Source organism: Scardinius erythrophthalmus (genome assembly GCF_964197995.2).
Source record: "Scardinius erythrophthalmus genome assembly, chromosome: 19".
Classification (NCBI taxonomy): domain Eukaryota; kingdom Metazoa; phylum Chordata; class Actinopteri; order Cypriniformes; family Leuciscidae; genus Scardinius; species Scardinius erythrophthalmus.
This window is the reverse complement of record NC_138239.1, coordinates 26,605,955-26,633,407: the sequence shown is the minus strand read 5'-3', so window position 1 is coordinate 26,633,407 and position 27,453 is coordinate 26,605,955. Positions and strand designations below refer to the sequence as shown.

The window sequence follows — 27,453 nt, the reverse complement described above, 5'->3', positions numbered from 1 at the left end:
GCACAATGGGTTAAATCTTTTGCTGTGGCTCTAAAATGGCTTGAAACACCACAGAATGCACGTTGATCTGCTAAAAATAGCACGGAAATAATTAAAGCCATATCACAGATGTGACGTCCATACTGACTTAAATGATATCTGCTGGCTTTGGTTTCTGCTGCGAGAAAGGTCAGAGGGAACTGACATGTTGCACAATGGACTATGATATGATGTTGTGGTGTAAACTACTATTTCAAATGTTCAGTTCACCCCAGATTTTCATGGGTCAGTGGGGTTACATATATTCAGGTAACAAAGCATACAATCAAGCTTGCACCTGATGGTCTGACTAACAATGTGTTTCCTGATTTGTTTATCATTTTTGGCATGTTCTTCTAACCCTAACTGATGGAATGTGTAGCTTTTCATTTTTTAAACAACCATAGAAAGACACATCATGGTCATATTCCAGGATGACAATGTCAAGATTCATCAGGCTCAAACTGTGAAAGAATGAAGAATCATTTTCACACATGAACTGGCACCTCTGAGTCCAGACCTTAAATTCATTAAAAGTCTTTGGGATGTGCTGGAGGAGACTTTACAGAGTGCTGGACTCTTGCATTCTATAATAAATGTTTTTTTTTTTTTTTTCATAAAGAGGTGCCTCAATTTTAAGTCAAGATAAATTGTATTGACAATGCTAGAAACATAATAATCACTGCAATAATAATACAATCATAGACTCTTAAGCATTTGCCTATTTAGATCCAGACAGCAATTACATTTTTTTTATTTATTTTTTGTCCAGGCAATGTGTTGGGCGGGCTGGATAACCAACACTAAACAGCTGAAGCGCTGCCTTGCCCAATCGAGCTTCTTAGAATTGCAACTCTGACAGGATATTGCTGTACCTCTACAGTGCAAACTCCAGACGACCCACGGCGGCGTACGTGAGAACACCCTCATCCTGTAGTTTAAAGTGTAACCAGCTGCTATTTTCATCTTGAGCTCATGCGAGTGATATGAATCTGAGAGCTGGACATGATATCATTGGTTGCTGTGTGAAAGATGACTGTAAACTAAATGTATCCATCCACATCTTCAGTTGCACCTGCCTTGTGTGGCAAAGATCAATATTTATAGATCAACTTAGTGAGGAAAACAAAAAAGTATTTGAGAAACATCTGTAATGTGTATTTAACCCAGATATCCATGTCTACTCTAAACAACTGATACATTTTATTCCCCTATTGAAATATGGTTTGATGAGCTGAGACATGTATATGCACACATCGGATCATGCTGTTCCAGCTCAAATACCAATAAAATATATTTAAAATATTTATAGCATACATGTATCAAGTGGGTGATAACGGGAATATTCTTTAACAGCCATCTTTCGGCATAAGACATTTTAATAATTGCCAACAGCCCTTTAAAAAATGACATTGACACATATTTCTATTTTAATTCAGTAAACACTTGGTAGAAGCAAAGAATATTCAACTGGAACAAACAATTTGATATGGGTTAAATCTTTATTACAAAACTGTTGATCAGCTGGAGTAAGGAACGCTTAAAATAATGTTCACTTATAAATATCTTAAAGATTCAATCTTTTAATACAGTTTCTATTTCATAACTACTGACCTCACTGCCAGTGACAGCATTAGTTATTCGTGTTAATGTTTACCTACTGATCAAATACATACAAATTTACAGTCAAAGGCATCAAAACTTTGTATAACAGAAGAAAAAAAAAACTTAGAAAACTAGTTTTCCTTAAAATTCCTCACAAAGTGAAACTTCTTCTCAATCTGAAACATGCTGAATAAATGTTCAAAGTCAAGTATAGAAAGGGTTTATTTAAGCATTTCCCCCTCCGGTTTATAACCTAAGAGTCAACAATGATGATATCACACATCAGCGCAGGTAATGATTTATCACATGACTTGCAAGAGTCTGAAAAAAAAAAAAAGATTTTCCAGTGGCAACAGCATCAATAATTCATCAGTCAACTATGGCAAACTAAAACATTTAAGGTCAGCCAAAATAAATCTCTCTAAAACTTTATATGTATACAATTAAATATACACATTTATATGAAAAAATAGTCATCATCTGAATAAACCACTGTCATGAAACAAAACTAAAGCATCATTTAAAAACAAAAACATCACTATATATAAAAGGGTACATTTATAGACAGGGCAGTGTGCTGTTGCAGTAGCAGACTGTGCTCTCATATGAGGCCACACACACATAATTACACATGCTTTTATCACACTCCTCAGCGTTGGTCTCCTTCAACATACACAAGTGTCCTTGTTTGAAGTAATCACAGACATCATCACATGGTGGTGAACAGTTCAAGAGCAGGTCGTCTGGTTTATCCGGCCACCAGGGGAGGTCACGGGCAACCGGATGAATGGAGGATGACGTCATTGGACCACTTCAAAATAGTGTAATATCGCCATTATGTGCTGGGGCATGAACACATAACCAGTGTAGACGGCCATCGCTGCCACTGTGATCAGGAGAGAATCTGGTACTCTTATTAAGGAAACTATTTTTGCAGAAGGAAAACATGACTGATTTAGCACTATTTTACACAAACAAGAGCAGTGGTTCTCAACCTTTAATGGGCCAGCGCCCCCTATCCATTATCCAGGTCCCTCACATGCATTGGCAAAAAAAAAAAAAAAAAAAACATGCAAAAAAAATTAAAAAAATTCTTCTAACAAGAATAAACACATATGAACAATTAAATTATTATTTTGAACTATCTTGAAAATATCCAAGCAGAGTTTTGCGCTCAGATGTGACGGCGAAATTAATACATTACCAAAATGTCATTAAAGGGTTAGTGCACCCAAAAATGAAAATTCTGTCAGTAATTACTCACCCTCATGTTGTTCCAACCCCGTAAGAAATTCGTTCATCTTCGGAACACAAATTAAGATATTTTTGATTAAATCTGAGAGTTGTCTCACTCCTCCATAGGCTTCTAAGACACTATAACTTGCTGGCCTAGAAAATGTATTAAAGACATCGTTAATATAGTCCAAGTGACTCAATCTTAAGTTTATAAAGCGACGAGAATACTTTTTGTGCGCAAAAACAAACAAAAATAACGACTTTATTCTACTTTTCATTTCCTTCTCTCTGGGCCTCTAGTTGGTTCGCGTAGTCTTTTTGCGCAGCGCGTCTGTGTTACACGTCACCACGTAGGCTCACTATTGGCCGACGCCGGTCATGTGTGTGATGCGTGATGACGTACAACACAGACGCGCTGCGCAAAAAGACTACGCGAACCAACTAGAGGCCCAGAGAGAAGGAAATGAAAAGTAGAATAAAGTCGTTATTTTTGTTTGTTTTTGCGCACAAAAAGTATTCTCGTCGCTTGATAAACTTAAGATTAAGCCACTGGAGTCACTTGGACTATATTAACAATGTCTTTAATACATTTTCTGGGCCAGCAAGTTTCGGTCCCTCTGAAAGTCTATGGAGGAGTGAGACAACTCTCAGATTTAATCAAAAATATCTTAATTTGTGTTCCGAAGATGAACGAATTTCTTACGGGGTTGGAACAACATGAGGGTGAGTAATTACTGACAGAATTTTCATTTTTGGTTGAACTATCCCTTTAAAAGAAAACATTTTGGCATTGGGCATTGGCATTAGTTAATGCCTAAACATGTAAAAGTTTTACCTTATAAATAGAATTTAGTTTAATTAATTTTAAGTCAATACTTTTTTAATGGCTTGTCAACTTTCCATTCCTCCACTGTGTGATTCTAGCCACCACCAGATAGTTGTCAGGGCGAAACACATTTTTGAGCACGTGAATGCTGATTCTAGTCAGTGCTTGAGCGCTGGTCTATGGCTGGAAAAATAATAGAGTCGTTGCAAAAGAAAGGATACATAGCTTACACGTCACAGTAAACTGGCAGATTTTAGAATGTTAATAGGCAATTATTTTGCAAGTAATTACATGTTTAATCTTGTCTTGCCTTGATCTTTGGTGTAAACTCATGAACACCCCCCCTTTCAAAAATCTTGCTTCCAACTTGCTGTTGTTCTCTGAACGCCCCCTGTTGAGAACCACTACATAAACGTTATGGTAAAAAGCTACCTACTTTTTCGTATGACCCATTGGGCTTTATAAATACACAGGCACAATTTATATTAGTCTACAGAAGCATTTGCTGCCTTCAGGTATTAAAATGTGTTTTAAAGGTCGATTAGAAACAAGTTCGGTTAAGTGCGTCCAAACCTTTTGACAAGTAATTGACCATTTAATGGAATTATATTTTATAATTAAAATATAATTAATTAAATGATATACTACTATGACCTACTAATAAAAATGTATTTATTGTTATTATAAATATTGTATGTGTTAAACATGAATTATTTACTGGCTTTAAATTCAAATAGAAAAATGTTTCAACGTTCTTACAATATACAGTACCAGTCATAAGTTTGGAAACATTACTATTTTTATGTTTTTGAAAGAAGACTCTTATGCTCATCAACATCAAAGATTTACTTGATCATAAAATACAGGAAAAAAAACAGTAATATTGTGAAATATTATTTTAATTTAAAAAATTGGTTTTCTATATTAATATACTTTAAAATGTAATTTATCTCTGTGATGTCAAAGCTGAATTTTCAGCATCATTACCCAGAAATCATTCTAATATGCTGATTTGATACTCAGTTATTATCAATGTTGGAAACAGTTGTGCTAATGGTGCTGAAATGTCTTACTAAATATATATTGCAAGAAATATTTGCGATGTTCAAACATAACACTAACACGCCGCTCTACAAGTGTCAGCTGACATTCCTCACGCGAACACATGAAAACATTTCTCATTACCGAAAAGGTGTGGCAAGTGAAACTAGTTAGTCAAATTTAAGTTCATGTTCCCAGAGTCGTCTTCCTCTGAAGGACCTGAAAATCAGGTCGTGCTCATTTTAAACGACGTCACACCCACAAGAACTGACGTTATGTTACATGACTTCTTCATTTCACAACTTCTTCTAGAAGGTTTGAGAGGTCAGATGAATTTAATTGTAGTCAATATTGGTCGGTAATGAAAATACATAAAATATTTCTATAATATATATAAAACAAGTAATAAAAACTCAGTGAGTGTTTTAGCGCAATTTTCTGACGTCATGGGATCACAACACTAAGAGATAGTAAATCTTTTCCTGGATTTTTTTTGTGCGTTCCCGAGATTAGACCTTCCTTAACATAATGCCGAAAACCCGAAGTCTCTAGGTGGTCTGGTTGAGGAGTAGATAGAAGTGCAAGATTGGTGCGCACAGACAGAACAGAAATCATGAGTTAACAATCGCAATTTTGTCCGGTGGAAAATTGCGCTAAAAACTGTCCTGAACGTATTAGTAAATCTTACGACACACCTGAAGAGTAAAGAAACAATCTGATACCTTGCGTGGAAGAACTCTCCATATTGTCCCTTACACATATAAAACTCGGTATTTTATGAAAAAAGGATACTGAAGACAGTTCTCTCCCAAGGCTCCAACATATAGAGAGCTGTTACGAGCAAATATTGGTAATAAAACCACGACAATTGTTTCCAGGCATCTCCTAACGCCATGTTTCTTCCAATGGTCCCACCGCTCCCTTCCGGGAGAGGTCGTAACAAAATAAAAGTTGTGTGCTGAAAAAAATCCTGACAGTAACAAAATAAAAGTCCCCACAAATTGAGCGACGACGCACACCCGTAATTTAAACAAAATAAAATATCTGCATACTTCAAAGATGCAGTCATATTTTTTGGGGGGGATCTAAGGTAACACTTTATTTCAAGGTAACATAGTTAGACGTTACTACATGTACTTACTATAGTAATAATAACAGTAAATTATGCACAATTAAAAGTAACTAACCCTAAACAAAACCCTATAGTAAGTGCATGTAATCAGTTAATATTACTCTGTACTTATTTGAGTATGTACAATGTAACTGTCACCTTAAAATAAAATTAAAAGCATTTAATTTTTTATATAAATCAAGAGGAAAAAAATGAAATGCTTACCTAAATGATTCTTCAACAGTGTAATAAAATTAAAGTCATATGTTTAACTTATGTTTAATTTGAATCCCATGCCCTCTACTGAGTATAAAAAATACAATTTAATAAAAGGGAGGAATAGAACAACTTTTATGGAAATATGAAATGCAATTTACATGAAGTGTTGACATTTTACAGCATATAAATCAAATAAAAACCCTATAAATAAAACCACGTCTAACCACATTCTTTCCCCGCACAAAAACCTTTATATCTTTCTCTAGAATCACTTTACAGTGAAGTTGCCAGGTGACGCACTACATCAAACCAAGCAAAACCTGTGGTTTAGGATATCCAGTCCAGTAAATGTCCTTAGCAGTAACTAGCTAGGATGTTAAAGAAATGGTACACCTCATCTTTGTCATACACAGCCACTTCAGTGGAGCATTCTGTGCACTTGACCGGGTGATACATCTCTTCTTCATCCATTCCTGCCAAACGTGCGTCAGTCAGACCAGAGTCGGACTCCATCTCAGCCTCAGCCGGTGCGGACGTGGACTCCTGACGAGCTTTCTTCTTGTGCCGCTTCTGCTTTCTATTATTGGTGGTTTTGTAGCGCAGCACTTCCTCTTTGTCCACAGTGCAGTTCATCACAAACATTGCTCTGTACTGTGTCCGATATTTCTCATGCCTGCGGGTTGAAAAGTATTTTATTTTCTGTGATAGTTGTGAAATAATCTTCGCAGTGCAATCTGAAATCAAAGAGGCCGTACCTCTGACAGTCCAGACACAGGGTGGTCATACAGGCGGGACAGTTGAGGACGGCGTCACTGCTTGGAAGAGCCTGGGCTTTGTTTTTTCTGTTTGCTGACGAGGGTAACCGTCTCTGATATCTGTATCTGTATCAAAAATGCAAATAAGCAATAAACATCACAACCATTTGTCATCATTTTTTAGCGAGTAAAACTCACGATTTTCTTTTTGCATCCACCCAAGCCTGGTCCCGATCATCCTCATCTGGGTCGTATAACAGCTCGTCATTTGTGAGTACAGAGCGCTGCTTCCTCCTCAGACCCTGAGAGCTCCCTGACACAGGAGACCAGGTTATTTTTGTTATATTTTGTTATTTATTAAATAAATCCAAGCAGCATAAGCCATAAAAGCATAAATTGTATGGAGGGATTATTGGGTCAGATTTAAAACTAAAAGTCTAAAACTAAAAGTCTAAATTTGAAACTAAAAGTCTAAGTCGAAAACTAAAAGTCTAAGTCGAAAATGAATGGTATTTAGGATTGGGCATTTGGTCATTTAGCCATTTAGGATTTAGGATTGGGAATTTGGGGAAATCCTAAATACCAAATGCCCAATCCTAAATACCAAATGCCCAATCCTAAATACCAAATGCCCAATCCTAAATACCAAATTCATTTTCGACTTAGACTTTTAGTTTTTGACTTAGACTTTTAGTTTCAAATTTAGACTTTTAGTTTTCATTTAAGACTTTTAGTTTTAGACTTTTAGTTTTAAATCTGACCCAATAATCCCTCCATAAAATTTGAATCCCCCGCCCCAATATAAAATGAAATGCTTTTGAATTATAGGATTTTTTTGTAATACAGCTATGTCAGAATTATTCAACCCCTATTCAATGCTGTTGTTTTTAAGTCACTTATTTGTATGGTATGGTTCAGGATTGTGTTAAAACACAATTGGCCTTTGGAAGCGCTATAACAAAACTGAATTATTTTGTGTTGTTACACATACATACATTTAGCCCATGCATGTACTAAAGTTGAGTAGCAAATATGGCCAAGTCAAAAGAGCTCTCACAAAATCTATAGAGAACAAATAGTTTTTTTAACGTTAGAAAGTCTATGGCTACAAGAAGATTTACAAAACCCTAAAAGTTCCTAAAGACACTGCTGGCAGCTTTATTCATATGTTTATTATTGAGGGGAATAAAATGTTTGATCAGAGCAACTGATAAAAACCCTCAAAAAGACTTGCGAGATGACCTGATAAAAGGAGGAAAACGCATTTCAATGCAGAGAATAAGAAGAAGTACTAGACAAGCATGGCATTCATGTTGGGACATCTTGCCGTGTGCAATTCTTGACCAAGAAGAACATAAAAGGCTGACTTGAAAATGCTAAAATTAATTTGGGTAGACCTGTGGAGGTCTGGAAGAATATTTGATGGAGTGATGTGACCAAACTGGAACTTTCTGGACCAATGGATAAGCGGTATGTCTGGTGCAAAAAAAAAAAAAAAATAGCAAAGCTTCTGAGCAGAAGAGCGCCATCTCCACGATCAAATGCAAGGTTGTTATGGGGGAGCTTTGCTGTTGCAGGAAGAGGAAATCTTGACTGTATGAAGGGCATCACAAAATCTTTTAAGTATGAAAGATGGTGATGTAGACAAAAGCTTGAGGATCAATGGACTTTTCTGCTGGACAGCCATCCCAAAGTATACATCCAAATCCACTGAAGCTTGGATCAGGGATCAGTCATATGTTCTTGAGTGGCCTGTGTGGTCTTCAGATTTAAATCTCATTGAAAATATTTGGTGGAATTTGAAGAGAGCAATGGTAACGTGAAAACCAAAGATTATTAGAGATCTGAAAGCTTTTTCAAGCGAGGAATGGGCCAAGATTAGTAGAGAGGTGACAGAAGCATCTAGGCACTTACTGGCAAGCATATATTGGTTAAAGAATAAAAGATTATGCACAAAACTTGAGGGGTATTTGGGGTCGAAGAGTTTTGTACATTCAAAAACAGTACGATTTTATTTCTCTCCATTTTACATTAACTTTATGTTCTCAGAATCACTCAAATGTGCATTGATAAACTTTCTATAATAGTTTACTGATGACTTTGTTGAATTGTTTTCATAAAATTTTGTTCTCAGCAGCAAAATGGGCTGGCAGGTGAATAAATTTGATTGCAATTGTATATATAAATATACACATATATACATATGTACACAACAAAAATTACTTAATTAAAAAATACCCCCAAAAATAAAAGCATATTATAACAAATAAAACCTAAGGGGATTAAGCAATATGTATAAGTAATTTAGAGAGTTTTAAAGCATTCCTATTTTTCAACTGCTTTAAGGATCTAAATAACTTTTATAAAACCTTTGCACAATTGCACATTAATATTAATTGTTTTGAATTGAACGTCCTTTGTTTTATGCAACAAAAGAAATTCAAGAAAAAAAAACTAGTAACTTTTATAGTGACTGTTTATGAAAACATCTGGAATAAAACTTTTATTTTAGAGGAAAATATTATTTTGTAATTATTAGTGATCTGAAAACGCTATTCTTTTTGCTTTTTGAATAATTACCAGCTGTGTCATCATCATCCGAGTCTGAGTCAAAGTAAATGCTGTCATACTGCTGGATCGGTTGTTTGTTTGCTGTGGAAGTGTTGTCACTGGTCACAGATGTTTGACCTGCAACTTAAATATTAAATCAAAATTTATTTGAGGTTATTTACTGTAGTAATTGTTATATTTAAAGAGCCAGATGCATGCGTGTTTGTGACACCTTGAGTTGCAGATGCTGTCCAGCTGCCCTCCAGGCTCTTCATGGTGCTGCTGAGCTCTGCCTCCATCTCCTTCTCAAACTCATCTCCACTGGAGGACTCGCTCTCCCCCGTCAGGTACTCTCTGATCAGCTTCTTCTTCTGATCCGGAGTCCCGTTGAGAAGAATATCCAGCTCATCCTCAGAACTGAGAAGAACATGCAGAAAACACTCTCGGTCTGATCTCTATCTACCAAGAGCACTTCGTGGAGCGTTGAAGATGTTCACATTTGTTTGTTTACATGTGTACACATACGAGATATTTAAATGAGTGTGTTCTGTTACGTACCTGCTTAGGGCTCCTTCCTCGTCACTTGGCTCTTCAATCTCATATGAATCATAGTCATCTTTTCGATTCATTTTTTCCGAATAAAAATCAGCGCAAATAAAACGTGTTTATGCTTTACTCATTTGACTTTACATACACTTCACACACAGGAAAGCCAGTTATAAACTATTTCCGGGTCACACGTTTGACTTTCAAAATAAAAGCCATTAAAATATACCGATATTTATTTTAATAATTTAAATATATCAGGTTACCATTATTAGGGCCATAAATTGCTGTAAATGTATTTTAATCTTGTAATTTTAGTAATTATAGGCTATTCAAAGTTCTCCCACGCTAAAGATTTGTAAGTGGCAGCTGGATTGTATTTAATAATCCCATTGTATATGATCAAAAAGCGAAAACAGCCTTTATATCCCCCTAGTTAATTTTGACTATCAGTTTTTCTGTTCAGATAAAAAAAAAAAAAAACTCACTTAAAGTAAACAGCATCATTTATTTTTTGTTTGTTTTTTCATGGTCATTTTATCATTTTTCACCAGCGTTTATGTCAGCATTCCTCCATCTGAATAAATGGAAGCTTTGGTCACATATTGTGAATAAGAAAACAACATTCATATACAGTGCACTTAAAAAAAAAAAATCGGGAGAAAAAAAAATGCATCCATGTATGATTTTTTTTTTTTTTAACAATATCATATTAATCTACATTTTAAGGCAAACATACTGAAGCATTATTTGTTAGGAATGAAAAATGAGAAAATTAGTCTGATTACGATGATCCATAGCTATACGATGAAAACTTACACATGAACAAGGCTTTGAGTGACCATACACTTTAATTGTAATAACAATCAGCTCAACTTGAACAAGATATCTGAGCAGCATCCACACACAGATCACCAAAACTAACTTTAGAGATTACAACAGGAAAAACAAAAACAAGCGAAACGAAACAGGAAAAACAAACTGGACAAAAATTACAGAAACGAGAGTGAAAGAGTGAAAAACAATTAACAATCAAAAGTTAAAAATGCGTGATTAAATGAAGTCGTATATCTTGTGCTGTGTGGACCGGTTGATCTTCCACAGTGGACTGCCTCACTTTTAGGGGGGGTTGTGGAGGGAGTATGGTGTCTCTGGTAGTGGTAAGTACAGACGTCTCTTTAGACAAACTGACCCCAGGTATGTTCTCTCCTCCATCTTCCGAATGAAGACGAGACCAAAGCAGGGAAAGCCCTTGGAGAACCTGGTTCAAGGACCTAAGTGTCCCCTTTCAGGACCCCCAAACAGCTCTGCAGCAACTGTAGATTCCCCTGAGGAGAGAGATCAGGGCATATCATCAATAAATTATCCATGGATCTGAAATCATTGATGCGTCACAGTAGAAAGCAAATGGAAACCTTGGCATGTTTGAGTTCCAGCTCGGCCAGTTCCACCAAGTTCTTTCTGAATGCTGCTACTCGCCGTGTCTTGAAATCTATCAGTTCTAAATGGAAAACAAGCATAGGAAAACGAGCATTAATATTTAGTAAGCAAATAGCCAATTAGCAGATGCTTTTATCCTAAGTTACTTCCAGCAGAATAGCAATCTTAGGCTAATAGCAGTTTGCCACATTTCCACAACACGACGTCAAAACAAATTTCTCTGTCCAAAATAAATTTGGAGAAAATTTCTGCAAAAAAATTGGCCCAAATTTTGTCTTTTGGTGGAAAACAGCAGGGAGCTCATAAAGTCAGCTTGAGATAAAATTCAACCCATCTAAATGCATATTATAGGTCTTATTGTGAACAAATTCATCCACGCTTTTATAATGTTTAATTCAAAACAGTTTAAGCCCCAATCCTGCAAGCTCACGTTCATCAGCCTTCACTTTTGAGTGCAACGTCCACATTTCAAAATCCGATCAACAACCCATTCATGCAACCAAGTCCCCGCCCAACACTTATTCTTTGTGGTAATCTGTTTCACTCAGATGAATGCCAAAATACAAAAGAAAAGATCTGTTGTTACTTCCAGTTTATCGCAACTTTAAAGCTTCTCTTGTTGACAACAGCCACTTTATAAGTGCTCTGAGACTCTGAAAACACCAGATCATGAGCTGCACGCGTGTAAATGAACAGCTCCACACTTCACTCTGAAATACGCATTGCAAATACAGGGGATGGACAATGAAACTGAAACACTGGCCAATATAGTGTTGGAGCTGTCTGAAAGGGATATCCAGGTTCTGGATACTCCACAGAGTCAATATTCATGGTTGGGCTGCTATAGCCAAACCGTTGGTCACTCGTGCTAATGCCAAATGTTGGTTTCAATGGTGAAACGTACTGTTCACTGATGAGTCCATCTTCACTGAGTTACGGTGTGGAGAAGCCCTAAAGAGGTTTAACACCCGGACTGTTGCTGCCCAGAGTGAAGCACAGGATCAGTGATGGTTTGGGCTGCAATATCATGACATCCCCTACTGTGCTTACCGAACCATTCTGGAGGACCATGTGCACCTAATGGTTCAAACATTGTACCCTGAAGGGAGTGCCGCGCATCAGCATGAATGCACCAATACACACAGCAAGACTTGTGACAGAATGGTTTGATGAACATGACAGTGAAGTTGAACATCTCCCATGGCCTGTACAGTCACCAGATCTAAATATTTTTGAGCCACTTTGAGGTGTTTTGGAGGAGCGAGTCAAAGATTCACAGTGACCTGACCGCTGTTCTGGAAGAGGAATGGCTCAAAATCCATCCGGCCACTGTGAAGGACTTCTATCAGTCATTCCCAAGACAAACTGATGCTGTTTGGCCGCAAAAGGAGGCCCTACACCATACTAATAAATTATTGTGGTCTAAAACCAGGTGTTTCAGTTTCATTGTCCAACCCCTGAATATTAAATTAGATTGTAGCCATTGCAAATTGATAATAGAACAACTCCAAATCTCAATTAGTGTGAATTGACACAATCAGAAGTGATCTTTAAATTGTGCAGATCTATGGAGCCAGGTTTTGGACCAATGAGATTTAATTAACAGCCCAACAGTCCAATTAATTTCCTGTGTGGATTTACAAGGAAGATTTACAGGGAAGAGATGCTTTTATTATGCTGCAGCTGGTTAGGAAACTATCTAAAACCATCCAGTGGTTTTGTAATGAAGTCACTGTTTGAAGGATATATATATATAAAGTACCTTGTTTTGCAGATTCAGAGATTTTCTCAAACTTCTGACAGCACACTTGCTGTGTGGTTTCTGCTTGGAGGACGTCCTTGTTTTTAGCTCGGGCTTTGTCCAGAGCTTTATTAGCATTCTCATAATCAACTAATGCCCTTCCTCGTCTGTACAGGAGGTCCTGTTGAGGAGATAATGCAGTTTACAACTAAAGAAACTTGAATAATCTAAAAGCATTTTTAAACAGTTTCAGCAAGCAATAAATAGGAATAGTAAAAGATTAATTCTGGGCAACAAATAATCAATACTGTATACAACTGAATCTTATGGTCCAAGAGGTCACTGTTCCACTGTTTTGGCTTGGTGTAAAATGAATAGTCAGAATCAATGTTGTAGCTCAATTACATTGTATCCCAGGGTTTGGCTAGATTAACAAATCACTCACTAATGTAGGAACGACCTCTAATGAGCAGCTGTCAGTTCAACATGCTGACCACACGACTCACCTTAGCGGCTTGCGACTCTCGGAGGTAGTACTTCAACAAGTCGGCGAGTTTCAAATCCTCATCGGCCGCTACGCGTGCCTCAATTTTCTGCACAGGAAACAGAGTTTGAAAACAGGTGAGGGGAAGTAGTGAGTGCCTTCACAGTCCCTTATGAATTCAAATTTACAGAAGTTGAATTCATCAAATTCTGCTTTCTTTTTGAATAAAAACTGCTGAGGTGAGAAAGACACCAAATGACCAAATTACAAAATATATTTAAAAAGTGAAAAAAAAAAATAATCATTATCAATTTTAATGTAAACAATTGGAGTGCATTAGTTGCAATTAGGGTTGTGACAATATGAGATTTTCACGGTATGATAATCGTCTCAGAAAATATCAGGGTTTCACGGTATGCACAATGCACTTAGAACTGACCTGAACAAACAATTAATAATTAGTATTTTAATTAACTAACTTTAACAAAGACATGAGCAATATAAAAAAAACAATATATTATATTGTAAGGTGTTACCAATATTTCTTATTCAATTTATGCCAAAGTTTCTTTGTTTTAAATGTTTTATGATTAAAAATATGTATATTTACAGGTTTAAAGGAGGGTGCAAACATTGTATGCCCCTATATATTAAAAATGCATCTATACAGAGCTGCACAAACATTTGTTTTGTTTCAAATAGAGATCACGACTCTGAATAGACAACTGAACAAAGTAGCATGTCATTTACTAGAGGTTCCGACAAAATGTCAATTGCTGCCGTGCAATTAAAGATGTATAATTAATCTGGATTAATTATTTATAAAGAATCAGTTTGAATGAATAATTCAATGACTCATAAATACTTCACTTGTTTCATTACTGGATGAATCAGCATCTTTTTTTAACTTATCACTTGTATGAATGATTCAATGACAAATACATTTTTTAACAGTCATTTATCAAAGTGACTTACTACTGTAGACATCAGCGTTTATATCCGAACTATAAACTCTTATCCCAGTGATAATATGAATATTTATAATAGAAATAATGATAGTGTGGTTAAAAATACTCTTTCTGGGTCAGAGGCAGATCTGTATATTCCGTTGTGATTTTGTCAAAGGTTAAATAGACACGTTTAATAGGCGAATCGCCGTCATTTAGGAAAGAAATCACGTGGGGGTTTGAATCGAGATAACGATCTTTTAACGATTAATCGTGCGTCTATATTAAAATTATGTTATAGTACTGGAAATGCTTACCCGTGTTTTCTCAAAAAGCTCTGATACTTTCAGGAAAAATCTGTTTAGAAGGGACCAAAATAAAAAGCAAGTCAAAAAAAGAGGCTATAACAGTTATTTGTGGAGCTACATGGGGAAATGGACGTCGTACTTGCACAGATCTGTGGAGTCTTGTGTTCCTAAGGTGTACAGCGTTGAGGCGATTCTGTTGATATCATCCGCCGCACCTGAAACACACGTCCTGTCAGATCTCTAGATGAAGAAATGCTGTCAGTCTTTCACACATCCATTGACTCAGTGCTGCAGCACTTAACACTGTTTCACAGCATTCTGCTTTTCCAGATCGTGTTTCAGTGTTGTGCCAATAAGACTCACGGCACACAAGGAAAAGCAAAACATTTGGCTCGGAGTTGGAAAGACGCGCGATGCAAGAAAATGGTGTGAATGACAAAAACACATTTCGGAATAAATCTGCATTAATAGAAAGTGTTGCGTTCAAATCTCTAAAACAAAAATGTTGATTAGCTTTATTCAGATCATTTGACAAAACATCAGACAGTTTTCCTCAGAGAGAATTTATTGTTGGTGTTAAAAGGCCAACTGAGTCGACTGACATTGGCTGGCTTCCTGACAAATTACACGTTTCCCACTAAACAACACTAAATACCTCCTTCAATTTCCTGTTAACGCTCCATAACAAAGAAAACCAACCTTTCCAGTGTCCATAGCTGCAGGCAAATTAATGTTGTGCACAAATAGAACTAGACAATGTGAAACAAGGAAACCTTATGATATTCATAGATCATAGATTTGAAAATGAAAGTCAGCAACTGGTTTTATTAAATGTCTAAAAAATGTTTTATCAAGTGAACTTTGGGAGATGCAAAGCACTCAGATTTTTTGAGCATGCATCTGAAATGATATTGGCAAAGGCATTGTTATCTCTATAACACACTTCCTGTGACTGGAGAACTTTGACCTTGCCTTATCCTTGACTCTACGCGGTCATGTGAGCCGCAAGCATCTATAAATGCGTGATGAAAAGAGAAACTTACTTTTGTGAGACCTGATCATTCGATCAGATTTGGCAGACGCGTCTTTGACACGGTTGTGGTACTCTAATAGGAATGTCTTCTCGTGTTCAAAGAAATCATCAACGTCCTGCGATGAAATAGAAATAAATATACAATTAATATAGTCATATACAAATAAATAAGACAATTCTAAGAGGTGACTCTAACCAAGAAATTATACAATTTGATTAAATTATTTTGGGATGAAACATGACATGTCATGAACAAGGTCTTGACGAGTTTTCAAGATTATTTTTTAAAAGAGATGCAAGCATGCATTAAACATTTTTTTTTATCAAAAGTGACAGTAAGGCATTTATAATGTTATATTTCTATTTCAAATAAATGCTGTTCTTTTGAGCTTTCTGTTCATCAAAAGAATCCTGAAAAAAAGTGTAACTTTCTACAAAGCAGTTTTTAATGTTCATAATATGAAATGTCTCTTAGAATGATTTCTGAAGGATCATGTGACACTGAAGAGTCATGATGCTGAATATTCAGCTTTGAATCACAGGATTAAATTACATTTTAAAATATCCTGAAATTGGACCTTTTTAAAACAATGTTTACTTAGGCTTAGTATTTGAAGGCTTCATGCTGTTTACATGTATTATTTACTTATAATTATTATCATCATAAATAATAAACTCATTAAATGTTTTTACTATTTTTTTTTTTTTCAAACCGTTAAATAAAATAGTACCTACAGTTTTTGCTATTGTACCGAAACTGGTACTGAGAACCGTGAAACTGTACTGGTATTGGTACTGACTACTGGAATTTGGGAACCGTGACAATCCTATTTTTGACTATATGTTTCCAAGAAGACTTTGGTAAATGTGCATTCCACTACTAGAGAAGCATTCACCAGAGAGACATAAACCATCATTCAACACACAGCTAAACGCAAAGAAGCTCACGCCTAAGTAAATCATTTCTCAGAATGGTGGTTGTCGTCGTGGCCTCCCTCTCCACCCCCTAATTTCTAAAACAGAGTCACATAAAAGTCACATGACATGAGAAAAAGTCCACTGACTGAACTGACCTTCACTCCTGCCACAAGAACCCCGTCTGCAGACTTCACCACGTTCTTGAAGAAATCCTCCAGCCTTTCCTTCTTGTTTTTCCCTCGTACACTCAGCTGTAATTTCAAGAGGCAAATTGAAGGACAAATGAACAATTAAAATGCACAGAAATATTTGTTTTGCCTACAGAGAAGGACACTTGCATTTCTATATGGAGTTTGTTTTGCTTACAAAACTGCTTTACACAACCTCAACTGAAGCTGTTTTCACATTTGCTATGAATAATCTGATCTTTTGGTTTGTGTGCATCAAGTTTCAAATGAAACGAGAAAAATAAATGAGATTTCAAGTAACAATTAATCATTTTAATTCATTGGATTAAAAAAAATCATAATCAAATGGTTTATATATTCAATTTTTTTGTTGAACCTAAAAAAAAAAAACCCAAGAGTTGCACAACAGTAGTCAATAATAATAGTTAAAAACAATATTAATTGCAATAAAACTTCTTAAACCAAGTTTCCAAACATTTTAGAGCAATAATTTCAGAGTTAAGAAATGTCACACTTACATCTTGGTTGTACTCTAAGAAAACATGAAAGTTCATGTCTTTGCGCAGGACGGGATGGGCAGCGACACGGCACAGAAAGACCTCGTGCATTGCCACGGTCTTCTTGAAGATGGCCAGATACTCACTGCAACACATTATCATATTGTTGTTATTATTATTAAAGGGTTAGATCAACCAAAAATGAAAATTATCCCATAATTTACTCACCCTCAAGCCATCCTAGGTTTATATGACTTTCTTCTTTCAGCCGAACACAATCGGAGTTATATTAAAAATATCCTGGCTCTTCCAAGCTTTATAATGGGAGGGAATGGGGGGGGGGGGGGGGTGAGGGCCCAAAAAAGCACATCCATCCATCATAAAAGTAATCAATACAGCATCAGGGGTTAATAAAAGCCTTCTAAAGCGATGCCTTTGTGCAAGAAAAATATCCATGTTTATAAGTTTATAAACGATAAATCACTGGCTTCCGGGCACAGCGGTAGGCAAGTTGAGTTCCGGCTGAAGAGTGACCTCTGACCCGACGCATGACGTAGGATGTAGGCGTTGCGTAAGCTTAGGTGAGAGTAGACGCCTCTCGCGGTTCAAACAACAAACTCAAGCTCCTCCGACACTTCGCTTTAAAAATTCTAGTTTTAGACTTCTAATTCATGACCGGTGTTTTGTTTTGCTCTATCCTCTGTGCTTCTGCGTTTGTCAATACGCCATGCGTCGGGTCAGAGGTCACTCTTCCACCGGAACTCGACTAGCGTACGGATGTTATAAATCTCAAAAAACCTCACCTCCCACTCACTCCCATTATAAAGCTTGGAAGAGCCAGGATATTTTTTGATATAACTCCAATTGCGTTCGGCTGAAAGAAGAAAGTCATATACACATAGGATGGCTTGAGGGTGAGTCAATTATGGGATATTTTTCATTTTGGGGTGAACTAACCCTTAAGTGCAACTAACAACATGGTAACAATCGATATGAAGACAAATCAACTCACGCCTCCAGTTCCTGCTTCATCTTAGTGAACTCCTCCTTGGTCATCGATCCTTCACCTTCACCCAGCTTCTGAAGTTTCTCCCGTGATGCATCGAAATCCGGTCTCGGAGGAGCAGGCGGAATCTACAGGGAAAGTCTTTCCGTTAGCTATTCAAGAGGCATTATGATTCCCAAAACTGTTTCAGCATTGGTTATGAAACTCTGGGATTCGTTACATCATCAGTCACTGAATGAAAAACGCAATCACTCACACTTCTGTTCCTAATGATACGTGCTATAAATAATTCAGGCCAGCTTTGATGATATTGTTAATGGCAGTCAGTGGCATGACTCTTTCTTTGTTGAATATTTATCAGAGTATCCCAAATTAAACTACATTAAATCAGACAAGAAAAGGACAGACCTTTTGTACTTAAAATAATGCAGAAAATAAGCCAGTGGAAATTCAGAATAGGGAACAGCAGGCCCTGTCCATTTCGAATGACTGGATTTTTCACTGAATAACAAAAGTCTGAGGTCGGTAAGATTTTTTTGTAGCATAATCTCTTATGCTCACCAAGGCAGCATTTACATTTCTTCACAGTAATATTACAGTTATTTATATAAACTTTTTCTATTGTAATCTGTTTTAACATGTAATTTATTCCTGTGATGCAAATCTGAATTTTCAGCATCATTACACCAGTTTCCAGTGTCACATGATCCTTCAGAAATTCTAATATGCTGATTTGCTGCTCAAGAAACATTTATTATTATGTCGAAAACATTTATGATCATGTTGTGCTACCGTGTGGAAACCATTTCTTTTTTTAAGACTGATGAAAAGTTCAAAAGAACAGTTTTTAATTGAAATAATGTACCATTATAATTTATCAATTTAATGAGCACATCAAATATCCCAGTAAATATCTAACTCTTTTACATTAACAATAGTTTCAACCAATATATCCAACTGCAAAGATCGTTTCCCTTTATTCTTGCACCTGAACTACAACAAAATGACATTCGACATGCGACAACAGATCCTTTTATGAACACCAGGGCTATAAAAGGACGAGCACTGATTTCAGGCTTGGCAAGAGCAGCTGGGGCGTTTGCTCTCAAACACACATAATGAAGTAGTAGAGTATAAAAGAGAGTACGGCGCAGACAGTTCAAACAAGCGTCCGGTGGAAAGCAAATGAAACAATTACAGGCCTGTGACTGCTAGGCTAGGCCTATCTGTTTACATCACTAATCAAACATATTTTAGAATATGCAAAACATTTAAAGGTACTTACAATATAACCTGCGTATTCTTCGTTTTCCACGAACGAGTCGTGGAGCCAGATGAATTCTTCATGCTGTCTGACCACAGAAAATTCATTCTGCTTGAAATTAGGTAGAGTGCTCTGGGAAAAAAAAAACATAAATCATAATTTAATGAATGAATGCAGTGAATGGCAAGTCGATTTTGGAGGCAGGGCTGAAAACACAAACACAATCCTTGTTGTTTTTATGCGTTGATGCTGTGTACCTTTGTGTGGACGGTGAACTTGACCTTGTCTCTCTCACTCAGAGCGTCTGAGATGTCCACTTGTAGTGTGGCGTCGGTTTGAAGATCCACATTCACTGCCCTGGGCTATTAAAACAAGTCATCAATAAACACAGTGCAACTCTAATAGTATCAATATTTCATATTAATCATTGAGGACCACGGGAGAAGGAATCGATTACAGTCATACGTTATCTGCTTTTGAATAGTACACAAGAACTATCAAGTTTAATCTCATTACAAAACACATCCTTGCATTTAGATAGAAGAATGACATGTCGAGCAGTGACAGCAGTGCTCAATCTAAAACTATTTAAAACAACATTTTCTTCGAGAAACCTAGAATATTTGCACTTTCAAAAATGTATTTGTTAGAGTTAACAACGATGAAAAGCTTCAAAGGAATTGTTACCTAAAATATATACTTTCACTTATAAAAATAAATACATTTAATGTCCATAATCATCAACTACTATATATATTCTACAAATATTTAACCTCAAACAAAACAGCACTGCACTGAAATGTTAGGTTTGACAGTACAACTATAATATTAGATCTCTATTGCAGAAACAATATCTGTAATAAATATAGTATTTTGGCAGAATCTATGGTTAGTTACTCTGGTAGATGTTAGTGAAGAATTCACACATTATTTTAATTCTAATCATAAAGCAACCCAGAGGTTTTCCACAAAGCCATATTCTCGACAAAACTGACATTATACCATGGTTTTCTTGACATGTACTATGATAGTACCAGGGTATTTATACAGACACCTACTATGCACAGTAGCATGGTATTAAAGTACCATAGTACTGCATATAAGGCATATCTTAATAAAAGAAATTCATCCAAACCATTACAATTAGTTTGCAGAATAACACTTGATGTTACATTATAGAGCAACACTGTTTTATTTAATGTTACATTATAAAAAGGGATGCACTATATATCGGCCACCATATCGGTATCGGACGATATATAAAAGCCGATAAATAATGGATTATTTCCTTCAGCTGTTCGCAATGATGGTTTTGAATTGCTTGATATATGATTGAAATCACTTAAAATACAGTTAAGTGCAACGTGCTGTCATATAGGCTACGTAAAATTACAATGAGAACATTATAACTGTGTGCTTGGGACATGGATGATTTTTATGGTGAGACTTTTGTTTTTGTAATCAGGCTTTAAAAAATGGGCCAATATATCGGTTATCGGCTTAAATATAAAGAATTATCGGTATCGGCCAAAATGTTCGTATAGTTGCCTCCCTAATTATAAAGTAACAATGTTTCCGTTTTATACGTATAGGAAGGTCACATTATTTGACTAAAGTAACAATTTTTACGAAGTAATATTCACCAGAGAATTTGCACAAGAGCAAACCAATAAACGATGATAGAGACAGAGACTAACTGCTGTTCAACAAACACATTAACCCATTATTCTTTAACTTTAGCAGGCTTATTTAACCAGCTATATCAGTTTATGGTTAATGGCATGATGTGGTTTTGTGGCTTCTTGCCCTAGTTTCTGCTGTTACCATCGGACTAGAGAATCATTGTGCATACATGGGTCTGTGTGTGTGAGGTTTGTCAGGAGGAAGTGAACGGACGGACTCATATAGGACACACACATTCTGGGCCACAGTGACACCAGCAGTAATACACACGTCCTTTACACGACTACAGACACGCACAACAAACAGCAGGAGAACAGAGGGAGAATAGAAATGAGAAAAGAAAAAAAACTTACTCCCCTGTCTTCTTCCGAGAGGAAATCGGGACCATCGTCCAGCCCTTCTTGCTGTGGAGAGACACAGAGATATCAGAACGAACGATCGGAATAGAAAGACGACAGATGCTCGTTATTACTCGATGCATCGTAGGATTGTAGGAGTAAATGATAAAGGTGTAGGGAGTGAGAGAGAAAAGCACACACCATCATGGCTGCTGCGGGTGGAGTATGAATGTGGCGGAGTGTGTGTGACGTCAGTGAGGCAGGAGATCTGAGAGGTGGAGCTTCAACTGTTCGAGTACAAACCGCAACATTATTATTGTCTTTCTTTCTTTCTTTCTTTCTTTCTTTCTTTCTTTCTTTCTTTCTTTCTTTCTTTCTTTCTTTCTTTCTTTCTTTCTTTCTTTCTTTCTTTCTTTCTTTCTTTCTTTCTTTCTTTCTTTCTTTCTTTCTTTCTTTCTTTTAATAATAATAATACAATATATTAATTATATTAGGCCTGTATGTCATTTACTCTTTTAATTTTGTTGTTAGATATGTTTATTGGTATCTACGTTTACATGTACTTTACAAAACTTTTTTAATATATGAATACATTAATAGCGTTTATTATTATTAGTAGTATTAAAATGTGCATATTATATTATATGATATTACATTACATTATTATAATATAATATAATACATTACATTACTATATTATATTATGTTTGGCTTTACTCCTAATTGTATGGTTATCTTATTAATATGTTATGTTTATTTGTATCTACATATACATGTAGGCTAAATATATTTCTTGTAAATCACTTTGCTAACACTGTTTTTACTATATGAATAGGCTACAATGAATAGCGTTTATTGTTATTATTATTATCGAAATGTGTATATTATATTATATTATATTATATTATATTATATTATATTATATTATATTATATTATATTATATTATATTTGGCTTTACTCTTAAAGCAACACTAAGGAACTTTTCCTCTTCGGTCGCCCTACAGGTTGGAAGCGGAATTGTCTGTTAACGCTGTCGTAAATAATTTCGCAGCCTATACTGTTGCATGCACACTCGCTGTTTATCCAGCACCGGCTTTGGAATGAACGATGTCCACTGACAAGGTAGAGTATGTTGCATGATTTCATGAAAGTATGATGTATTGCGACATCAGAAACGAAGGAAAACTAAATAATGACTATTGTAACGCTTGACGTAAAGCAAGTCAGATTTGTAGTTTTCTTATGTCTCATTCGAACTACAGAAACGCGACCCGGTTTGGCAAACTTGCACGGTGTGGTTATAGCAGATATAGAGCTGGTAAGTCCCGCCCATCCGCAAAACCCCGCTGGACCTCAAAGTTGAAAAACCGTCAATGCAAGTGAATGGGAGAAAATAATTATTTTCTGGTGCCATGAATGTAAACATATGTTGTCTGTGAATTTTTTATATAACTTTTCGTGTAAAGAATGATACAATTTAGCGGGTAGAAGTTTGATACGGTTAGACTTTGTGTGAGAGCACTTTGTGGACTACAACTCTCGATGCGTTTGAAACGTCAACACCACTAGCACACGGACACTAGCTCACGGATCCCGCTAAACATGGCTGTGTCTTTGGTGCACTTCACCGCCTTCTTTCAGGGAGAGGACAAAATCGTTGAGGTTGGCGAAAACCACGGGTAAGTCAACTTTATGGGGTGACGTCACATAGGCGACATGTAGTCTTTCTCGTTATGTCTTTTCCACAACTGCTAGCCAAAGAATCATACCATATACTGTCAAACTCGTAACATGAAAAGTTATATAAAAAATTCACAGACAACATATGTTCACATTCATGGCACAATTCAAACGGGACCAGAAAATAATTATTTTCTCCCATTCACTTGCATTGACGGTTTTTCAACTTTGAGGTCCAGCGGGGTTTTGCGGAAGGGGCGGGACTTACCAGCTCGCGAATCCAGAAGTGGCTTTCACCCTGTTGCGACTTGATGAACCACTGATACGATTTTGGAAACATTATTTTAAGGTAAAAAATGTTCCTTAGTGTTGCTTTAATCTTCGTGTAATCTTATTAAATATGTTATGTTTATTTGTATCTGTATGCTAAATATATTTCTTGTGAATCACTTTGTAAACACAGTTTTTATTATATGAATAAATAACATTATTATTAAAAATAATAATCTTATCGATTGCAATTATTCTATTCTATTCTATTCTATTATACTTTGCTATTTTAATGTTTGTTTTATCTTATTATTCAGATATATTACAATTATTATGTTATAAAGAGATTATATAACAAACTTCATTACAGTCGTACGAGTGAAATATTCACTCTCAAAATCTGCACAGCACAGAATGTGGGTCACTGCTACAATTCTCACTGATTTATTTAGGGTACATGTGAGTTTATGTGATAACTCACCAATAGAGGGCGACACACTGACTTTAACCATGGAAAGGCACAGTGCTTATCTTCATCTGCTGGCGGAGTGTGATGCTGTGACTGAAACACCCCACTAATAGATCAGTGCGGGTCAGTGAGTTTCATCATGAGTTTGATAGAGTGCAGCCGAACTGAATCTTCACAGGATTATTATTTATCACAAAATTACAGATAATACAATAATTATTTGACTTTTGCTCACCGCTTTGGTCCGTGTTATAGTTTGTGGTTTCTGAAAGAGCTATAGGCCTAATGATCAACCAATGGCCAAGTGTCAATCTTGGACCTCCAGAGAACTACACTGTAAAAAATTTGCTGTAGTTTTGCAGCTGTTTGCCAGTAACTTACTGTAGATTTAAATTTATGTTATTTACTGGCAACAGTTTGTTCAAAGTTAAATGAACATTAAACATTAACAAGTCTTTGTCTTTAAAGAATAAAATTATAAAATAACAATCTAATGCAAAGCATTCTGGGAACCAGAAATCTTCATCAACCTTTTTCTGTTTTTTTGGTTCCCAGAATGCTTTGCATGAGGATGTTATTTTAGTTTTATTCTGTAAAGATAAAGACTTGTTAATGTTTAATGTTCATTTAATTTTGAACAAATTGTTGCCAGTAAATAACTTCAATTTAAATCTACAGTAAGTTACTGGCAAGTAGCTGCCAGTAATACTGTAATTTCCTCAGATTTTTCTAACAGTGTAACCATCATAAAACAGTAAATAATGATTTCTGTACACCAAATACGTGTCATTATAAGGTATAAAATCAGATTACCTCAAATGAATTGCTCAACTTTGGTGCATTCAAGTTAATGGCATGGGAACAAATTTGTAATTTATGCTTATTTACTGAATTGTATCTGACCACATACAAAATAGTTTTTATTTTTAAGCTGTTTTGCTGCTGCGTAATATTAATGTCAAAACAACATGGAAAAGTGTTAAGTGTTAACAATACAGTTGTCAACATTTGAAGTGGATCAAGGACGAGTATTGTTCAAAATTCATGTATAACTTTGATGAAAGGTTTTGATCCATTTCAAATGTTGACTACTGTATATGAAGTGTAGGCTATATATTTCTCTTTTTTGTAAATGGGATGTTGAAATAACAAAACACAAGCTCATGAAATCAAAACATATTGAGAAATGATATGCATGCATCAACATCGCAGACGTGAGCATTCATAATAACATATTGAGTAACTTTGTCCCGAAGTGAAATCGTGTGACCCTGCAACATGCAATAACATTGATATGCCCTCGACAGGTCATGTTGCACTGCAATACACATAACAAATATATTGCAAAACAACTGATCAAACTGTTCAGTTAACTAAAATGCCCATAAAATGTTTATTGATGAATTTCAGCAACTGTTAGAGTAAATCATGACATATGCATAAAGCCTCGGAAACACTGCAAACCTGAAGGTCAATGTCTCGTTCCTCTTTATTCTGAGAAACAACATTCTAATAACTCAAGATTGCACCTCCTCTCTACTCACATTCCTCCATCCCTTAAACTCACTGACATTCTGTTTAAACCAGAAGGAACAGCCAATCCAGTTGACAGTATTTGTGAAATATTTTTAACAGCATGTTGCACATTCTCACATGCTTTGCAGCAGCAAGCTATCAATACTCAGTGCGCACACCCTTTCAGAGCACAGAATCTACTGGATAGCAAGGAGAGGTCATTTGTTTATTTTCAGCTCACTTGTCCAGACACAGAGATTCAGGGCTTACATGAAAGGCACTTTGTTTCGTACAGCGGTGGACATAAAAGCTCTGACATTATAAGTTGGCTATACGTGGGCCCAAAATAGATGCATCTTTTAAGACTTTCTTGTTAAGTGTGACTTTCTTGCTGTCTGCATGGTGTCTTAATTGAGGGTATAAATCTGGATATGCATCCTTGTCAAGTTTTGGTTTAATTCTAATTTTAGTTCTAGTTTAGTTTAGTTTGGTTTTTTTCTAATCTTTTTTTTTTTTTTGTACAAATGAACTGGTGAATGTGATTTCACCACAACATGTTCCTGGATCAACATCTTTGTTGATCCTGGAACAACATTCCAATCAACCAATCAGTTTCGAGGGACAAGTTTACAGTTTAAGTCAAGTTTAGGCTTGGTTTAGTGCTTTACATAAGTATTCATCAATCAATTCCCTCTAATTTCATTTATAATGGGTAGGGTTAGGTTTAGGACAACATATTTATCTAAATACACCTGTAACATTCAGTTGTGGTTTCTGTTTCGTTTTCCTGGACTTTTAGGGTATGTTTACATGACAGTGATGTACTAAAAACGTAAAAGTTTTTCCTTTGCGTATTTCGCATACAGCGTTATCAAAGCGATCCCCATTCACACGGATCTGCGAATACAACTAAAAACGCTGTATTCTGCTGCCAGGCCAGTAGTTGGCGATGTCACGTTGTAAAGAAACACTAGGCGCCTAGACTGAACACGATACACGCATGCGCACGATATCACTGTTTTCACAAATTCACGTTTTTGTAGTTTACATGGAAACGATAACTGTATCGTTTTCAGGTCCCCAAAACACAGTTGTCGTGTAAACCCATAAAAACCTTTACTTTTCAACGATAGTGTAGCTTAAGAGATGTTTGTGCTAGTTTATTAATCGAAAACAATTTTCTGAAACCGATCAATATTTCAGCCAGGCCTATTAAATGGCTGATATTTGGACATTTTGAGACTGTTGCATTGATAACCTGTGTGTCAGTTCCAAAATAATAAACATACATAAAGACTATAATATATCTAGGCTAATTTAATAAATATTTTGTAAAATATGTGTTTATTTTGTGTACATCACATTCGCTATCATTGAAATGTAATAATTGGCATTTCAGCCGTCAGTCTTTCTTCTCTCTAGATATTGTCATTGGCCGTTGAAAAACCAGTACGAGTTTATATGTCCAGGTCTGCACCCCCGCAATATGAGACTACATGCACTGAGAACTAGTTTCATAACCATTACTAGAAAGTTCCCAGAGAAGACATCAGTGTGGACATGAGTGCATAACTGAACTATAATCAACAGCACAGATGAAGGCCAGTACTTTCCTGAAAGCTTTTATACAATGGGGTTTTCATGGATTAGATTTGTGACAATCTAACATTGTGTGATATTTAAGAGCAGTTTTTCACTGAAACATAGACCTTCCTTTCATTTGAGCTACTTCATTCAAGAGTGAGAAACACTCTTTATAACCG

At 36.0% G+C, this 27,453-nt stretch overlaps 3 protein-coding genes across 3 annotated transcripts; all 3 read right to left on the bottom strand.

Annotated features, from left to right (window-relative positions):
- Positions 1-1,827: 1,827 nt before the first annotated feature.
- sptssa (serine palmitoyltransferase, small subunit A) lies at positions 1,828-5,745 on the bottom strand. Its single transcript, XM_081347930.1, has 2 exons — positions 5,519-5,745; positions 1,828-2,527 (listed from the first exon to the last, which is right to left on the bottom strand). Exons 1-2 carry the CDS (start codon positions 5,619-5,621, stop codon positions 2,424-2,426), a joined length of 207 nt encoding a protein of 68 aa, XP_081204056.1. The 5' UTR covers positions 5,622-5,745; the 3' UTR covers positions 1,828-2,423.
- Positions 5,746-6,171: 426 nt separating this feature from the next.
- eapp (e2f-associated phosphoprotein) lies at positions 6,172-10,136 on the bottom strand. The gene is made up of 6 exons (XM_081347926.1): positions 9,920-10,136; positions 9,594-9,778; positions 9,392-9,505; positions 7,010-7,124; positions 6,812-6,937; positions 6,172-6,729 (listed from the first exon to the last, which is right to left on the bottom strand). The coding sequence occupies exons 1-6, from the start codon at positions 9,988-9,990 to the stop codon at positions 6,411-6,413; spliced, it is 930 nt and encodes a 309-aa protein (XP_081204052.1). The 5' UTR covers positions 9,991-10,136; the 3' UTR covers positions 6,172-6,410.
- A 261-nt stretch (positions 10,137-10,397) lies between these two features.
- Positions 10,398-22,020, bottom strand: snx6 (sorting nexin 6). Its single transcript, XM_081348004.1, has 14 exons — positions 21,956-22,020; positions 21,770-21,820; positions 19,991-20,095; positions 19,755-19,865; positions 18,476-18,597; positions 17,485-17,608; positions 16,934-17,029; positions 15,871-15,976; positions 14,967-15,042; positions 14,837-14,876; positions 13,595-13,681; positions 13,110-13,269; positions 11,323-11,408; positions 10,398-11,235 (listed from the first exon to the last, which is right to left on the bottom strand). Exons 1-14 carry the CDS (start codon positions 21,959-21,961, stop codon positions 11,182-11,184), a joined length of 1,224 nt encoding a protein of 407 aa, XP_081204130.1. The 5' UTR covers positions 21,962-22,020; the 3' UTR covers positions 10,398-11,181.
- Between the last annotated feature and the right edge of the window lie 5,433 nt (positions 22,021-27,453).